This window comes from Telmatherina bonti, assembly GCF_933228915.1.
Source record: "Telmatherina bonti genome assembly, chromosome: 1".
NCBI classification, from domain to species: domain Eukaryota; kingdom Metazoa; phylum Chordata; class Actinopteri; order Atheriniformes; family Telmatherinidae; genus Telmatherina; species Telmatherina bonti.
Window position 1 is genome coordinate 35,234,755 of NC_136619.1, and position 14,384 is coordinate 35,249,138.

A 14,384-nucleotide genomic window follows, 5' to 3' on the forward strand; every position below is an offset into this window, starting at 1 on the left:
GGGCCCCTTGTCTATTCCAACAAGGTCACTGTGCATAGTGCCACTGTGAACAGCAAAAATGTAGGCAAGTGCAAAAGTGAACATTTTCTACAGTGATATCCCCAGTGCCTGGTGGAGTACCATGGTGTCCTCATACTGAGGGACGTCTGGCACACGTGCTCTCCTTGGCGGGCAGCCTTGTCCCGTAGAGAGGAGCGCTTCCTCTGGCTCTTCAGAGTGTCTGGCTCCAATCTGCTCTAGCTGGAGTCCCGGTTCTTCTGGTTGCGCATGAGGGGCCGGTGGTTGCTCAAGATGTCCATCGAGTGCTGCCAGTGCCAGCAGGAGCGGCAGTAGTACTTGAAGCAGGCCTTGTATGTCGGAGCAGAAAGATCAGCTGAGAACCAACTTACTGTAAACAGTCACATTTGTTTCCCCCAGCACATTTACACTGACCTGGTCTCTGCAGAAGAAAGGTCCAGGTTGGCGAAGGCAAACTTGACACATGGAGTCTTCCAGGTACGGGTCAATCTGAACCTGAAAGGAAACCAGTGCTCATTTCCAGTATGTGATGCTTTTATGTCAGTTGAGGAAAAACTCTTGATCGTTTTAATGGATTAAATCGCATCATCTCATCTCACTTTCTTTGTAAACTTGGGTGTTTTAATCTCCACAAACGCTGCGCACACAGCCTTCAGGTAACTACGCTGATTGTTGAAAGTGACGCGTCCAGAGCCTGAAATGAAAGCCAGTCAATGTAAAAACCAGATATAAGGATTAATCCTGAACACAATGTGGAAGGCAGTGCTAAATAAGAACCTGTCTCACCTATTGGATACTTGTGTTTGTCTGTGTCAATGCCAGCATACATGACTCCTCCAAACAGGTCATTCATGATGCTGGCCAGCGCCTCTGCATTTAACATGCCATGCAGTGCACCAACAAACACCGTCTTACTGGGGTCCAGACGTTGGGCAGGGCAGCGCACATAATTACTGTCGGAGATCACCCAAGGTATCACCTGCACCTGTGGCAGGACATCAGTGGTTAGTCTTTTCTTCACAATGAAAATCTCAAATTTGATGGAACCCCAAATCCACATCAGAGGTGCTTCATTATGGCTTAAATAAAAGCACCTCATCTTTAAAACAATCCTACAGCAATACAAGAACTAATGGAAAGTTGTTAACAGATCTAATCTGAGCTGTCAAGTTATTCTTTACAGATATACTACAATTATAGTTTTTGTTTGGTATGTAATGGCATGTAATTTTCCTATGAAGGAATTGTCATTTATCTTCACATCCAATCTTAAAATCAGTTTATTGAACCTTGTTTAAGTTTGATGCACAAAGTAAATTGAACTTTCCACAAAATATAGAAGAAAAAAAAGCAACAGTTTGGGGTAGATATCTAAAAGGAATTAACTTCCTATTTTTGTAAAAGAACCTTTGGACTTCCTTTACCATCTACACTGTTAAGCAGAACTCCCAGGTACAAAGTAAAAATGATCTTGTGACTATTAGTAAATGAATATTTAATTCCTATTATGTTGTGGGATATGTATACGTGTACATTTTATTTTGTACTCTTAACTACACCCTCATGCACATGAAATATGCATTTTCTAATAAAATTTAAAAAAAGCAGATGGCATCTGAAATTTAACAAGATTACAAAACAAGCAATTACTGGGATCCAATTAAGTCAACTTTGACAAGAGTAAAAATCAGTGTGGAAATCAGGAAGGTGAAGCTAGAAATGAGCACTTGTGTGGTTTTTCTGGTGACATGTTTGCTGGACATTGGTATTAGTTTCTTCAATGCTAGCTGGTTTTTCAAAAAAAAAAAAAAAAAAAAAGTTGCCAACTTGACAATGAAAATTAAATCTGCAGCTTACCTTGCTCCTGACAAATTCACAGGAAAACAAGACACTGTCAAATGAACCGATACACATTGTGCATGTGTGAAAATGCAGAGGCAGCATGTATGTGTTGGGTGGTCTGATCCACTTCACCACTCAATATGCAAGGGAGGTTGTTGTAAAAAGAGCTCAGTGTGTGTATGGTCTGCATCAGTCAGGGATCTTCAATCCAGGTCCGAGTATCCTGCAGGTTTTCCCAGTGTCCCAGCTGCAACACACCTGATTCAAATCAATGTATTTAGCAGACATATGTGGAGCTTGTCTTCATCCAAGTCTGGTGTGTTCCAGCAGGGAGACTAGAAAATCTGCAGGACACTGGGCCTTGAGGATCACTGGCATAACAAAGCAGAAGTTGTTTATCTGATTCTGAAACACCAACTTGAATTGTACAAGGACACACTGAGGTAGACTGAACCACACAAGTCTACAGCAGGTGCAACTTGCCAAGGACTGACTAACAAGTTTTCCACATAGGAAAGGTGCACCTTTACAGTGAAACTCAAACCATACAAACCATTTCTCTTCTTATTTTAACAAATCAGATAAAGTTATCAAGCCACCCTGCAAAATTTATATGCTTTGGTAATAGTAAGATTACTACTGCCACAAAAAGTTTAACTTCCCACAAAAAGTCTACGATCTTAAATTGATCCACTCTGAGGCACCAATACATCTACAATCAAGCAATCCACAATGTGCATGTAATTTTAACTTATGAGCCATTTTTAGCTTTGTTGTACAGTAAATGCCAATAAAGCATGTATTATATACAGAGTTTTGAATTAGCTTATACATTGTTCAGTGCCAGTGATGCTTTGTGTCTTTAGTTTCTACTTACATCCTTGCATCGCATTCTGCGACTGGACATCTTGTAGTAGTACTCTCTGTTGTCCTCTGGGTGAAAAGGGTCCTGGGAGCAGGCATGCAGCAAAGCCCGCACAGACTTCTCATTCTCAAAGACCAGATAAACGTAGCCTACAGACATACAGCGAACTGTCAGGATACCAAGGAGGCACTTTGATTCAATTATACCTGATGGGCTGTATGATACAAGTACTCAGAAATTCATGGCACACTTTTGCTTGACTAGATTAGATTAAAAACATTACTAACCCACATGCATTCTAATTTTATGTATCAAAGTTTTAAGCAGCCTACTGAAATAGTAATTCAAGTTGCAGAAATACAACTTTAAATTAGACTAAAACCAAATGTAAAGGGAAAAAATGCTAATGGTCCATTTAACTAAAACTGCAGGCAACAAAAATGCAGACAAAATGGATCACCTGAATGACTCCTCCCTACAGATGAAGTAGAGAAAAAACCCATTTAAAAGATAAAATTGTGATTGTTAAACTGGCTTGGCAATTTTGAATAAAATTAGATTGATTATATTTGCCATGAGTCATTACACAATCACTACAAAAATTAATGGAAGCAACTATGGATTATAGCAGTTGAATTTCTGCAGATTGATTAAAAAAAATAAAAAAAGAAGGATTTATATTTCTTAATTCATTTTTACAGTTACATGTGAAGACACTTCAGGGTTCAAGACATGAATCTGCATCGTCCTCTTAGACAAACATGTCCTTTATTACACCCATAAACCCCTAGTCTTCCTCTGGATCTCCTGCTTGATCGTCCTACTGAAAATTTTTACCCTGTCCATTAGCAAACCATCCTAGTGTGGCCTTTGACAGTCTCAAACATCTAATATATACCATCAATGATGTCCTATTTTCTGATTGTAACCATCCTTGACACCCAAATAAAACCCTAACTTGGAGGAAAATAGTTTGACTTGAAGCAAAAGGCAACAAGTACACTTAAATTTTTATGACTAAATCTCCAATAGTAATGTCTAGATGGCAAGCTGGCATTCAGAAAACTTCAGTGCTTTTTTTTTTTTTTAACCCACAACCTGCTACAAACACCATATTTCATGCTCTACATATGCCCAGAATCACCATCCTGTGGAAAACCAGGAGTTAAACTCAAGATACCACGTGCTCACCAGTGCCGCCTTGAAGCTTGAAAGGAGAAAAACAAAAACACGCCTACCAGCTTGTCATTACCTTTAGCCATATTACCTTTGGGAGGGCAGCGAGGGTGTTTTCCATCCTTACCCGGCCACTCCACAGTCAGAGGGCCATAACCACTGAAGGTGTTGATCAGACCAGCTGAAATAAAGAGGGAGGATCAGGTGACAATATACACTATAGACACCAGTAAAACCAAACATCTGGTTCACATGTATGATCAAAAACCTGAAAGCTTTAAAGATCATCAAGAATAAAAAGGGTTTTAATAGATAAATGTGATAATTCAGGGTGGGACTAAAAAGAAAAAAAAAAAAAAAAAAAGGCTTGGTACTTACATCTTAATTTAAACCACACAATATTCACCCCCAAAAGCAGCTTTTTTTTTTTTACTAAATAGAAATTAACATACTGCTGAATCAAAGATACTGTAAATATTGTCAAGTCGAGCTCTGGAAAAATTAGTTGCATTTCAATTGAAAAACAGTTAAAAAAAAAAAAAAAAGTCCCTGGCCACAATCGAACAGACCTAAAGTTAGTGTCATTTTAAGTACATTAAAGCTGCAATCTAAAAGTCTACATGTTACAGTATTCAAGTTAAATATTTTGTCCACAATACATCAATATACAACAGTAAGTCTGGGCAAGATCAGAGTCTGATCATGAAGAGGAAATGATGATCTACTCCTACTGCAGCTTGGAGCTGCATGAGAAACAAGCTCCATGCATGTTCTTTTAAACAAGGAAGGGGCTACAGCAGCTTACGCTACTGTTCAACAAGAATAAAATACACACCAACTTAAACTGGACCAAAGTCTCCAATACCACCAGAAAATGCTGCTAGATTAGTTAGTTGCTTTAAAAAAATAAAAAATAAAAAAAAAAGTCACTATAGGGGTCTGAAAATCAGCTAATGAAGCCCATAGGTTGCCATGTTAGCCAAGTTCTTATTCAAGCTCTGATTATGGCAAAGACAAAAAATTGAAGGACTGTGTAAAGCTCTTGAGGTTTGGGTATGTCCTCATCTGGTTTAAACTCATGTCATAAAATGCAGAAAATAAAGCTCAGATTCAGACAACAGGTCTTCCACAGTGAAAACAGTGTCAGCAGCTACCTTCTGTGATGTCCCAGGGCACACCACCAAGAAAGACCTTGCAGGAATACAGAGGATCCTTGTTGTTTCTGGGAGGCAGCTGACCGCTCCAAGTAAATGTGGCTTCATTCACAGCTAACGAGTGCAGAAAGAGTTAGCCAACATCTGAGATTTACTTAAGTTTCACAGCAAATTTAAAAAAAAATGGACAAAAAAAAAAAATACCTGCAGCCTGTCTGTGCAGCCGCGCCTCCCTCTCAATGCTGAAAGTATCATCTGACTGGTCGAGCACATCGGAACCAGTCCATGAAGAGCCAGTGCGCCAGCGGCGGGAAATGGTTGGTGGGGCAGCACTGGATGGTGGGGTCAGCGGTGTGCTAGTATCCTGGGGATCCAGACGGGTGCCCAATCGTAACAAATCCTTCTGCACACTTGATGCCAGATAGGGTAAGGGAGGGGAAATCCGTAAAGTGGACTGGAGAGCAGACCCATTAAGACAACAAGAGAGAGGAGCAGAAAGAACTAGTCAGTGGTTGCTTTGGATCCATTCTATGCAGAACTGCAGTGAGTTACCACGATATCGTCGACCCACTTCAATAATTCACTTGATATTTCAACTTCCAGAAACAGCTGGACAACACAGCTGCCGCCGCCACCACCACACCGAGTCTTGCCACCCCATTGACTTGACATGGAGCCTGTGAGGAAATGTGCACCTCCTCCCCACTGGGCATTTCTCACCAACCTCAAGTAAAAGTCTGAAGGGAGTTTGTCATTTCCCATGTATGCTTTCTGATGGACGTTTAAAGCAGCAGAATCTTCTCCACAGTTCAGTGTCGCTGCATCAGACACTTCAGTGAAAAATTAAATTCCTTAAATTCCCCTCTTGTACATGCATACCAACTGTGCATGCAACCACAATGATGTTAGAAGTATTCCAGACAGATCTCTGCTTTCAAGTCAATCATTTTTTCCTTTCAGATTAATACTGTTACACTAATTAATACTGCCATAAAGACTGGACTAATAAATTAAAGAGTACAACTTCCAAAAAACCTCATTTCATTAAATCCACAAACATCTGTGTGGCATTTGTGGGGAAATGCTTTGTGGTCTATGGGTTTCTGCAGAAATGTCAAATTGCTACCAGAGGCATGTCTAAATAAGATGTCCCCTGTGAGCCATCCAAGCAATTCTTAATGTACTATCAGCTTTCACTTTGCTAATTGGCAAAACATTAAAGGCAACTTTGGCTCGTCAGGGAGGAGGACAGCCTCGCCTGACAACACAGCATGAAGGCTGGGACTGAAACGTCCATCGTTTCAAGCAGGGACTGCTGGCTGTCAGAGCCAGTCAGAGGCATCGTGGAAGACTTTTCAGTGTCCATGGAAACCAGAAAAATCAAGTTTCATCAGTGCTTCAGGTGACCGTTTCCATGTATTACTGCGCTTTCTAATATGATGATGCCGTGATACAGGAGGTTGTTTAACTTTAGAGATACTTCAAACTGATTCTGTTAAAGGAAACCAGCAATAAAAGCTCATCTTAAATCATCCTCTTTATACTTTATGTTCTTTAATCTGCAAGTCAGCCAAAGTGGTCACTTTGCTATGGAGGAGAGAATTTTAACATGGTGGTTTCCAACATTTGCAGCCCTGCAATCAAAGGGAGTGAAAGTGATGTTTTTACCAGCATGTCACAGAGGTGATCTGAACCAGAGCTGAAGCCGCTGGTCTCAGAGTCTTCAGGGCTACTGGAGCGAGAATCCAGAAAGGAGCTTGAGTCCAGTCGGTTTGCCATGCGTGCCACGCTGGGGAACTTCTCCAGGAAGTCAGCAGTCATGCTCATGGACTCATGGGGCAAGTAGCCTTGGGGCTTACCAAGGATACTACTGAAGGGACTGTTCAGTATGCCGAGCACTGGAGAAGACAAGACAAGCACAGCATTTACAGTCTTACCCAGGCAGCTTGTGTGTTGATGCCCATTTTGCAAGATGAGCAAACTACAGAAAATGGGATGCATGTGCTGAGTCTACAGAGCAGTATTGATTTGTCAACAAGCCACGCTGCAAATAACAGGCTTTAAAAAAAAAAAAAAAAAGTGACCATTTGAAACTAAAAGAGCAAAACAAAAAGGTTTTGTGCCAAATTTAGTTAAATTCTATATCATTCAATATGCTGAAATACAAATTTAAGTTAAGCTTGTAGAAGAGTACCTGATGTGTCAGCTGGCTTAAATGTTGAAACAATTAGGGGCAAGTTGGGAAATTTCCTACTTTTAATATTTCTGACTGTGCTGCTATTAATAGAAACCCTAACAGAAGCCTTTGCCTTTACCTAAATTACTGCAAGCTAGTTCATTCATCATAGTTCCCAATCCAGCTCAGACTGCCAAGCAGGAATTCCTTTTGAGTTAACCAATCTTCCTTCCTCTATGACCAAGTGAGTCAGCTGCCAACAGTGAGACATGAACTGCATGGCTTGTGACAGCGAACATGGGGGCTCTAAAGGGATTATTCAGTAGTAGGCTGTATTCACAGCTCTGTCCCACTTCGGTTCAGGCCCACTTTAGAAACCTAAATGAAAATTTGCCAGGATTGTTTGAACATGAAATAAACTGATCCAAATGGAGTCAGAACAGATGATTATAATAATTAGTGACTCCATATGGACATTATTCTTACCAGACATCCCAAGTGTCAGCGTTTACATAAACTTTGTTCACAGCAATGAGAGACCCCTTCCTGCTGTCTAACAAAGCCTACAGGTCTTAACATCTCCACATTATATCAACGGGTAATATTAGAAGATCTATGGTAACATGATGGGGAGGTTGGGAAAAGAAAGTAGCTTAACTGGCTTGTTTTTGCTTGCTGGTTTCTAGAGAAGCAACAAAGCAAAACTGCCACATCATCCTCCCTAGCGACGCTACAGTCTGCTCCCACACAGACAGATGGCTGCTAACCAACCATCACAAATTTCAGTATTAACGACACGTCAACACTGCATTAATCCTACTAAAATATCAGTTTTATATGTGTAAATAAACTGGGTCATGAGCCCAAACTAACTAAAACTACCACAAACAGATAAAACCAAGTTGAAAACATTCAGGTAAACAAGTTTCAGTACTCACTGGAGGGTGAGCTGGTCTGAACCTGGGAAGGGGGAGTATGTGTGTCTGTCTCCTGGCTGCTCCATGGTCTGTCCCAGCTGGACAGACGGAGAGACTGAAGGCCAAGGCCCAGGTCTGTGACATCCGACGGGCCCCTGGATGAAGGCATCTCCTGGGAGCCAGGTATGCCCCCACAGTTGGGGAAAAGCATCCTCCTGCTGCCCACCGCAGCCAGCTCGGACTCTTTTGGACCGGAGGTCCAGTTCAGAGATGTAGCAGGAGAGAAGGGAGAGAAACGTTAGCAAGTCAGAAAACAAGCAGTGGTACCAGTCTGCTGTACAGAGGAAAGGACTGGGTGAGGTCTGGCAACACATCCTCTGTAAAAAGATAAATCACATTTGAAAAAGAAAAATTTCCCCACACTGCAACGTCTCCCCCGACCCTGGCCGACGGCAGAGCTAACCTGCTGCCTCTGTGCCCGGTGCAACTGCCATGCATCTCCGTCCGCATCACTGACCCACCTAGCAGCATGTGACATGGCTGCTGATGCACTCGCACACCCCTGCTAATGACATCAGCCTTACCCCCACCTCCCTGCCTCCTTGCCTAACAACTGTGTAATGAAAAATTCCTGTCGGAGCTATTGGCTTGTTGATAGAAGTGCTCCCCTCTCTGGTAGGCACAGCACGTCTGAGTCAGTGGGACGACAGCTGCCACTGCCGATACTGGTGGTGCTTACTGTGTCTAGCCTTGTTTCCTGAGCGAGCTGACAGAGGCAGGAGGGGAGGGGAGCTGAGCTACAGCAGCATGGTAGGGGGCAGCATGGGAGTAAATGACTCAGCACACTTCAGCTCAAAAGTACCTCAGACAAGGATGTTTTTTTTTTTCTTTCCTTTTTTAAAAGCAATCAATGGCTTGTGAGATTGATTTCTCTAAAAACGATGAACAGACATGCAGAGCTCCCCGTCGCAGAAGCAACTGATCAGATATTGAGGACAGCGCAGACTTGCAATGCAAGCTCCTATGGTTGGACAGCTTCCAGTTACACCCTGATTCAGCAACACCAAACTGGGTTAGATGGGGCAGAGGCCACAGCAGAAGTTTAGCCCAGTTCTAATTGTGATCCAATTTAGTTTTCCTCTGTTGAAAGTTACAAAAGACTTGAGCTGCAGAGCTGCCATGTCAAACTGCACAGTATAAAGCGCTGACATGCTTGAAGCAAGTTCATTCAAAGGACAAACACCATGCCAAGAACTGGTTTCTTGGCAAATTCACTCCTAAAGAGAGAGAAAAAAAAAAAGGAGAACTCGACTGCTGCAATGCTGCAAACCAGCAATGCAGCATGAATCAGCTGTTGGCAACCAAATGATAATGACAAGGTGAAGGTTTAATAGAGTCCATGAGAAAAGATGGAGCTGCATCAAGGATGCAACTTTTCATTGGACGTTGCATTTTGTTTTGCATTTGGGATCATTTTATGGCTCTTTACAAACCCGATTGTGTGCAACTACATTCAACTTTTTTTTTTTTTTAAAAAGGGAAGAATTTCATATTTTTAGCAAACAAATTACCAACAAATACAGTTAAAACTTATGAACTGAAGGAGTTTTCTGGCAGATGCAAGCGCTTAAGCTTGGTTAGCTTTGCAACTATGCATTTTTTGAGCCATTTTCTTACTCAAATCTCAGGATATTTGTCTAGTTTGGTATACCAATCTGCCATATATCATGAAAACTATTAAAGAAGCCTTTTTTCATGGACCAGAAGCTTAATAAAAGAAAAAAGTAGTTGAAGTTGAGTTATTACCTCTTGGTCACCACAAACATACAAATCTTGACTCTTACCATCTTACAAAGTCCAGATAGTGTGATTTTAAGCACTAAATGTGCAAGAATGAATGCCTGACCATTAAAATAAGCTGACAAGTCGCTCACAAAATGAAGATTCATCTTTAAATAGCTAAACTGCCCGTTTTGCGTTCACAACAACCACTTTTTCCCGCTTTTGCAGCCAGAGTGAACAAGTTAAATTTACCACAGAGCAGGTCTGGCTTTTGTTTGGCGTTGTTCGGTGTGGTGCACACACCGGTGAAGTCCAGCGCGTTGCCCAGCATGGTGTTCATCCTGCGGAAGATGTCTGCGTTGCTGCAGGTAGACAGGGCTGGAGACTCGTCCGGGCTCTCCGGCCTGTGGGCATCGTTTCTCTGCAGGACAAAATTAGCCCCAATTTCGACTCAAGTCTTTATTCTGTTTTTTTTTTTTTTTTTAATTACACAAAAGCAGACTTTGGGACTCTTTTACATTTATTTGTGTAATCTAATTTATGTGGGAATTTGGTCCAAATCATATTGCTAGTCGTTTTTATGACCAACTAAGAGCTTAAATGACTTTAAACTTCGTCCAGAACTATTTTAACTCTGTTTTTGACTCACCAGGGAAAACGCCATGATGTGGACAGACAGCCTATGAGAAATGTCACAATAACGACCGCTGCTTCAAACAAAAGGTCATATTTATTAAGTCTGCTAGCTGCTAATTAGTCTAAATGTGGTAAACGTGTGCTTGGCGAATAACTGCGCCTTCAGGGCCCCTCGGGATCACGTGCTCCACATCAAAGGGACACGCCGCAGCACGTGACTTATTGTGTTGCGGCGTGATTATTATTTTAGTTTGAATTTAAAGATCTTTTAAATGTTTGCAAACGGATCAGCTATCGACCTGAAGCTTGGCACTCATTTTTAAGATTTTTTTTTTAAATATATTATTTTATTGATGTCACAAGGAAATGGTTTAGAAACTGCACCAAATAACACAAATGTAAGTCAACAATATGAATAAATAAATAAATTTTAAAAAGCAAAAATAACACAAAAAAAAAACATAGTGATGAAGATAAATGATAAATATAATTATAAATATGTTTTTAAAAGGATAAAACAGGTATGACTGAGAACAGTGTAAATGGAGAACTGTATCAGGTGGTGGTGCACCAATTTTTACAATAATACTTAATATTTTATAAATGTGTACAAAGGGAGTAAGATAGATAGATAGATAGATAGATAGATAGATAGATTCAGCACAGCTTTGATAGAACAATGAAAACAAAAAGATAGTTTCAGTCATTGCATCTGCACTACTTACATGCATGTTGCCTTTTTAATGAATAGAAGGTATGAACATTAATTGGTATTACAGACACAAAGTGTTTTATGTCTGAGAGAAAAGAAAGGTTTTAAACATTACTCATATTGCGGTAAACAAACCATAATCAACCAATCAACACAAGCATGGCTGTTCTTGTGCTGCAGCTGCTGGGATCTACTGGCTGAATACCATCGATCCCATGTTCGCCCATGTTACACACACTGGTTAGGCATTCATCATTGGCTCTGTTGAACAAATACATCTAACGTTTGGCATCGCCTTTAGAAATTAATGTAAAAAATCTTAATAAAACTGTTGGAAATGAAGATTAAAAACCAACAATAATAGCAAATTGCAAATAATAAATGATAAAAAAGCAAGAAGGAAGTCTATTACCTGGTTTACAATATTAGTAAATATGGCAAACTACAAATCAGAATTGTGGTAGTCTAATGAAAACCTTATTTTGCTGCAATAATACTAATACAGACTAATACAGTCTGCCCATTCTCTCTGTACAAAGTGTACAAGTGAGTTGGTCTTCTAGTCCCGCCTGTTATTGAGGTCTACACCCACACAACTTAAACCATTCTTACCCAAGGTGTCCGCATCTTGTCTTCCTGAAGTTGACCCTCTTCTCCTTGGGGACATCTAGGACCAGGTGATTCTTGCAGAACAACTACGAAAGTTTGTCCCTCAGACCCTTGAACTTCTCTGATTTACAACCCTCTGAGGGTTTCTACAAGGTGTGTGACCGAGATGTGTTGAAAATCTGATGTGCAGAGGAATAATGTATTCTTTAATGTCCCATCTTTCATTTAGGAAATTAAAGAAAACAAAAGTTCCCCACTGCAACAAAAGGAGGATTGATTTCTTACATTAAGAAAATATAGGAAATTAATCCTATTTAGTTTAATTTCAAACTGAAAATCACATCAGTTTAAAATCTAAAACAAACTTTTGACACGTCACAACATCCTGACAGAACAACCCCCCAATGTGACGGTGATTTATAAAATGAGATACAACAAACTCTACTTTTACACTTTTTTCTCTCAGATTTAAACTTTAAGCACAACCCTATTTTTTAAAAAAAAAAAAAATTTAAAAAAAAAAAAAAAAAAAAAAAAATATATATATATATATATATATATATATATATATATATATATATATATACACACACACACACACACACACACTACTCACAAAAGTTAGGGATATTTGGCTTTCAGGTGAAATTGATGGAAAATGCAATATGTTCATGCTACAGTGATATAATATAAAAGTAAGACATTTAAGTAGAAGGATGCACTACTGATTTCCTCATCTCAAAAAATTCATTCAACACAAAAGGTAACAACAATGGTAGTTACACCACAACAAAAAATTTGAACGTCTCAATAGCTCGTCATGTGCCCTTGAGCATCAATTACAGCTTGACGACGACGTCTCATGCTGTTCACAAGGCAACTTATTGCCTGCTGAGGCATGGCATCCCACTCTTCTTGAAGGGCAGCCCTCAGGTCATTGAGGTTCTGGGGTGCAGGGTCCCGAGCCTCTACACGACGGCTCAGCTGATCCCACAGGTTTTCAATGGGATTCAGGTCTGGAGAGAGTGCAGGCCATTCCATTTGAGGTACACCAGTCTCCAACAGCCGTTCCCTGATGATGCGGCCTCGATGAGCAGGAGCATTGTCGTCCATGAAGATGAAATTAGGCCTGTGCTGTTCATGTAGGGGCACAATCACTGGATTAATGATGTTATTCAGGTAGTATGGGCTTGTCACTGTACCATTCACAAAGTGTAGGGCAGTTCTGTACCAAGTGGACACCCCTGTCCACACTGTAACACCGCCACCACCAAAAGCTCGCCTGGTGACAACAGTGGCTGATGCATAGCGCTCTCCCTGACGTCTCCAACATCGTTGCCGGCCATCATTTCTGCTCAGTGTGAATCGACTTTCATCAGAGAACAGCACTGAGGCCCACTGGTTCCTCGTCCAGCGTAAATGCTCCCTGGCCCATGCGAGACGATGATGCCTGTGCCTGGTGGTGTGGTCAGGTACCCGTGCAGGTCGTCTAGCACGCAGACCACGCTGATGGAAACGTTTCAAATGGTCTGACGTGACACTTGGGTGCCTCTCACCTCTCTTAAACGTGCCTGGAGTTGAGTGGCATTCATCATCCGGTTTCTCAGGGCAGTGTTCACAATGTAGCGGTCATCAGCACGGGATGTGGCCAAAGGACGTCCACTTCTAGGCCTTTCTGTGACTCTTCCAGTCTCTCCATATCTCTGTTGCAACCTGCTGATGACACTCTGTGACACTCCAAGCTCAGTGGCCACTTCTGTCTGAGAACGTCCTGTTTGAAGCGTCGCAATGGCAAGGGACTGTTGTTCCATTGTTAGGTGTCGTCTTGGTCTCATGATGTCAAAATGTGAACAGCATGATGAGGACAACTGTTTAAACTGCAGCTCTAATTGAACCAGGACATTTATTGGTCAATTCAAGGATCACACACCTGCCGTGATTTTTGCCGTTAAGCTCCTTGTTAGAGAACAGCAACTTGTGCAAAATTTATTGAAACATTTAACAGTTGGACATGTGCATTTAAAAGCTTAGAGAAGATCACATTAAGTTCACCTGTACAGGTTTGAATGCATTTTAGGCTTGTGAAATTTCACCCAAAAGCTGAATATCCCTAACTTTTTGTGAATAGTGTGTGTATATATATATATATATATATATATATATATATACACACAAGTTTGAGGTCAGTCTTTTAGCATATACATTCTTTTAATCACATTTCATAATTTCAGTCAACATGGATGGTGATGGAGGCTCTTGTGTTTGCAGAAGTCTATAAAAGGCAGACATTTCCTTAATCTGCCACACTGGGACACAATAATGGATTTGTTGACCACATGTCCATCTGAGGTCTTCACACAATATCACACCCTCATCATAAAAATATCACAAAGTAAAATTGCTTCATATTTTGTGATCAGTATGTTTGAAGTGGTTTTTCATCATTTCATCCATCTTTGACTTATTTTATTCAACATTTCCCTATTTGTCCTCCCTT

At 40.8% G+C, this 14,384-nt stretch overlaps 1 protein-coding gene across 1 annotated transcript; it reads right to left on the reverse strand.

Moving 5' to 3' along the window:
• Positions 1-236: 236 nt before the first annotated feature.
• cpeb1b (cytoplasmic polyadenylation element binding protein 1b) lies at positions 237-10,594 on the reverse strand (the record flags this gene model as incomplete). The annotated part of the gene is made up of 12 exons (XM_079242926.1): positions 237-347; positions 433-513; positions 618-712; positions 805-1,003; positions 2,738-2,874; positions 3,978-4,082; positions 5,056-5,169; positions 5,260-5,509; positions 6,724-6,953; positions 8,170-8,391; positions 10,183-10,351; positions 10,580-10,594. 12 exons carry the CDS (start codon positions 10,592-10,594, stop codon positions 237-239), a joined length of 1,728 nt encoding a protein of 575 aa, XP_079099052.1.
• Between the last annotated feature and the right edge of the window lie 3,790 nt (positions 10,595-14,384).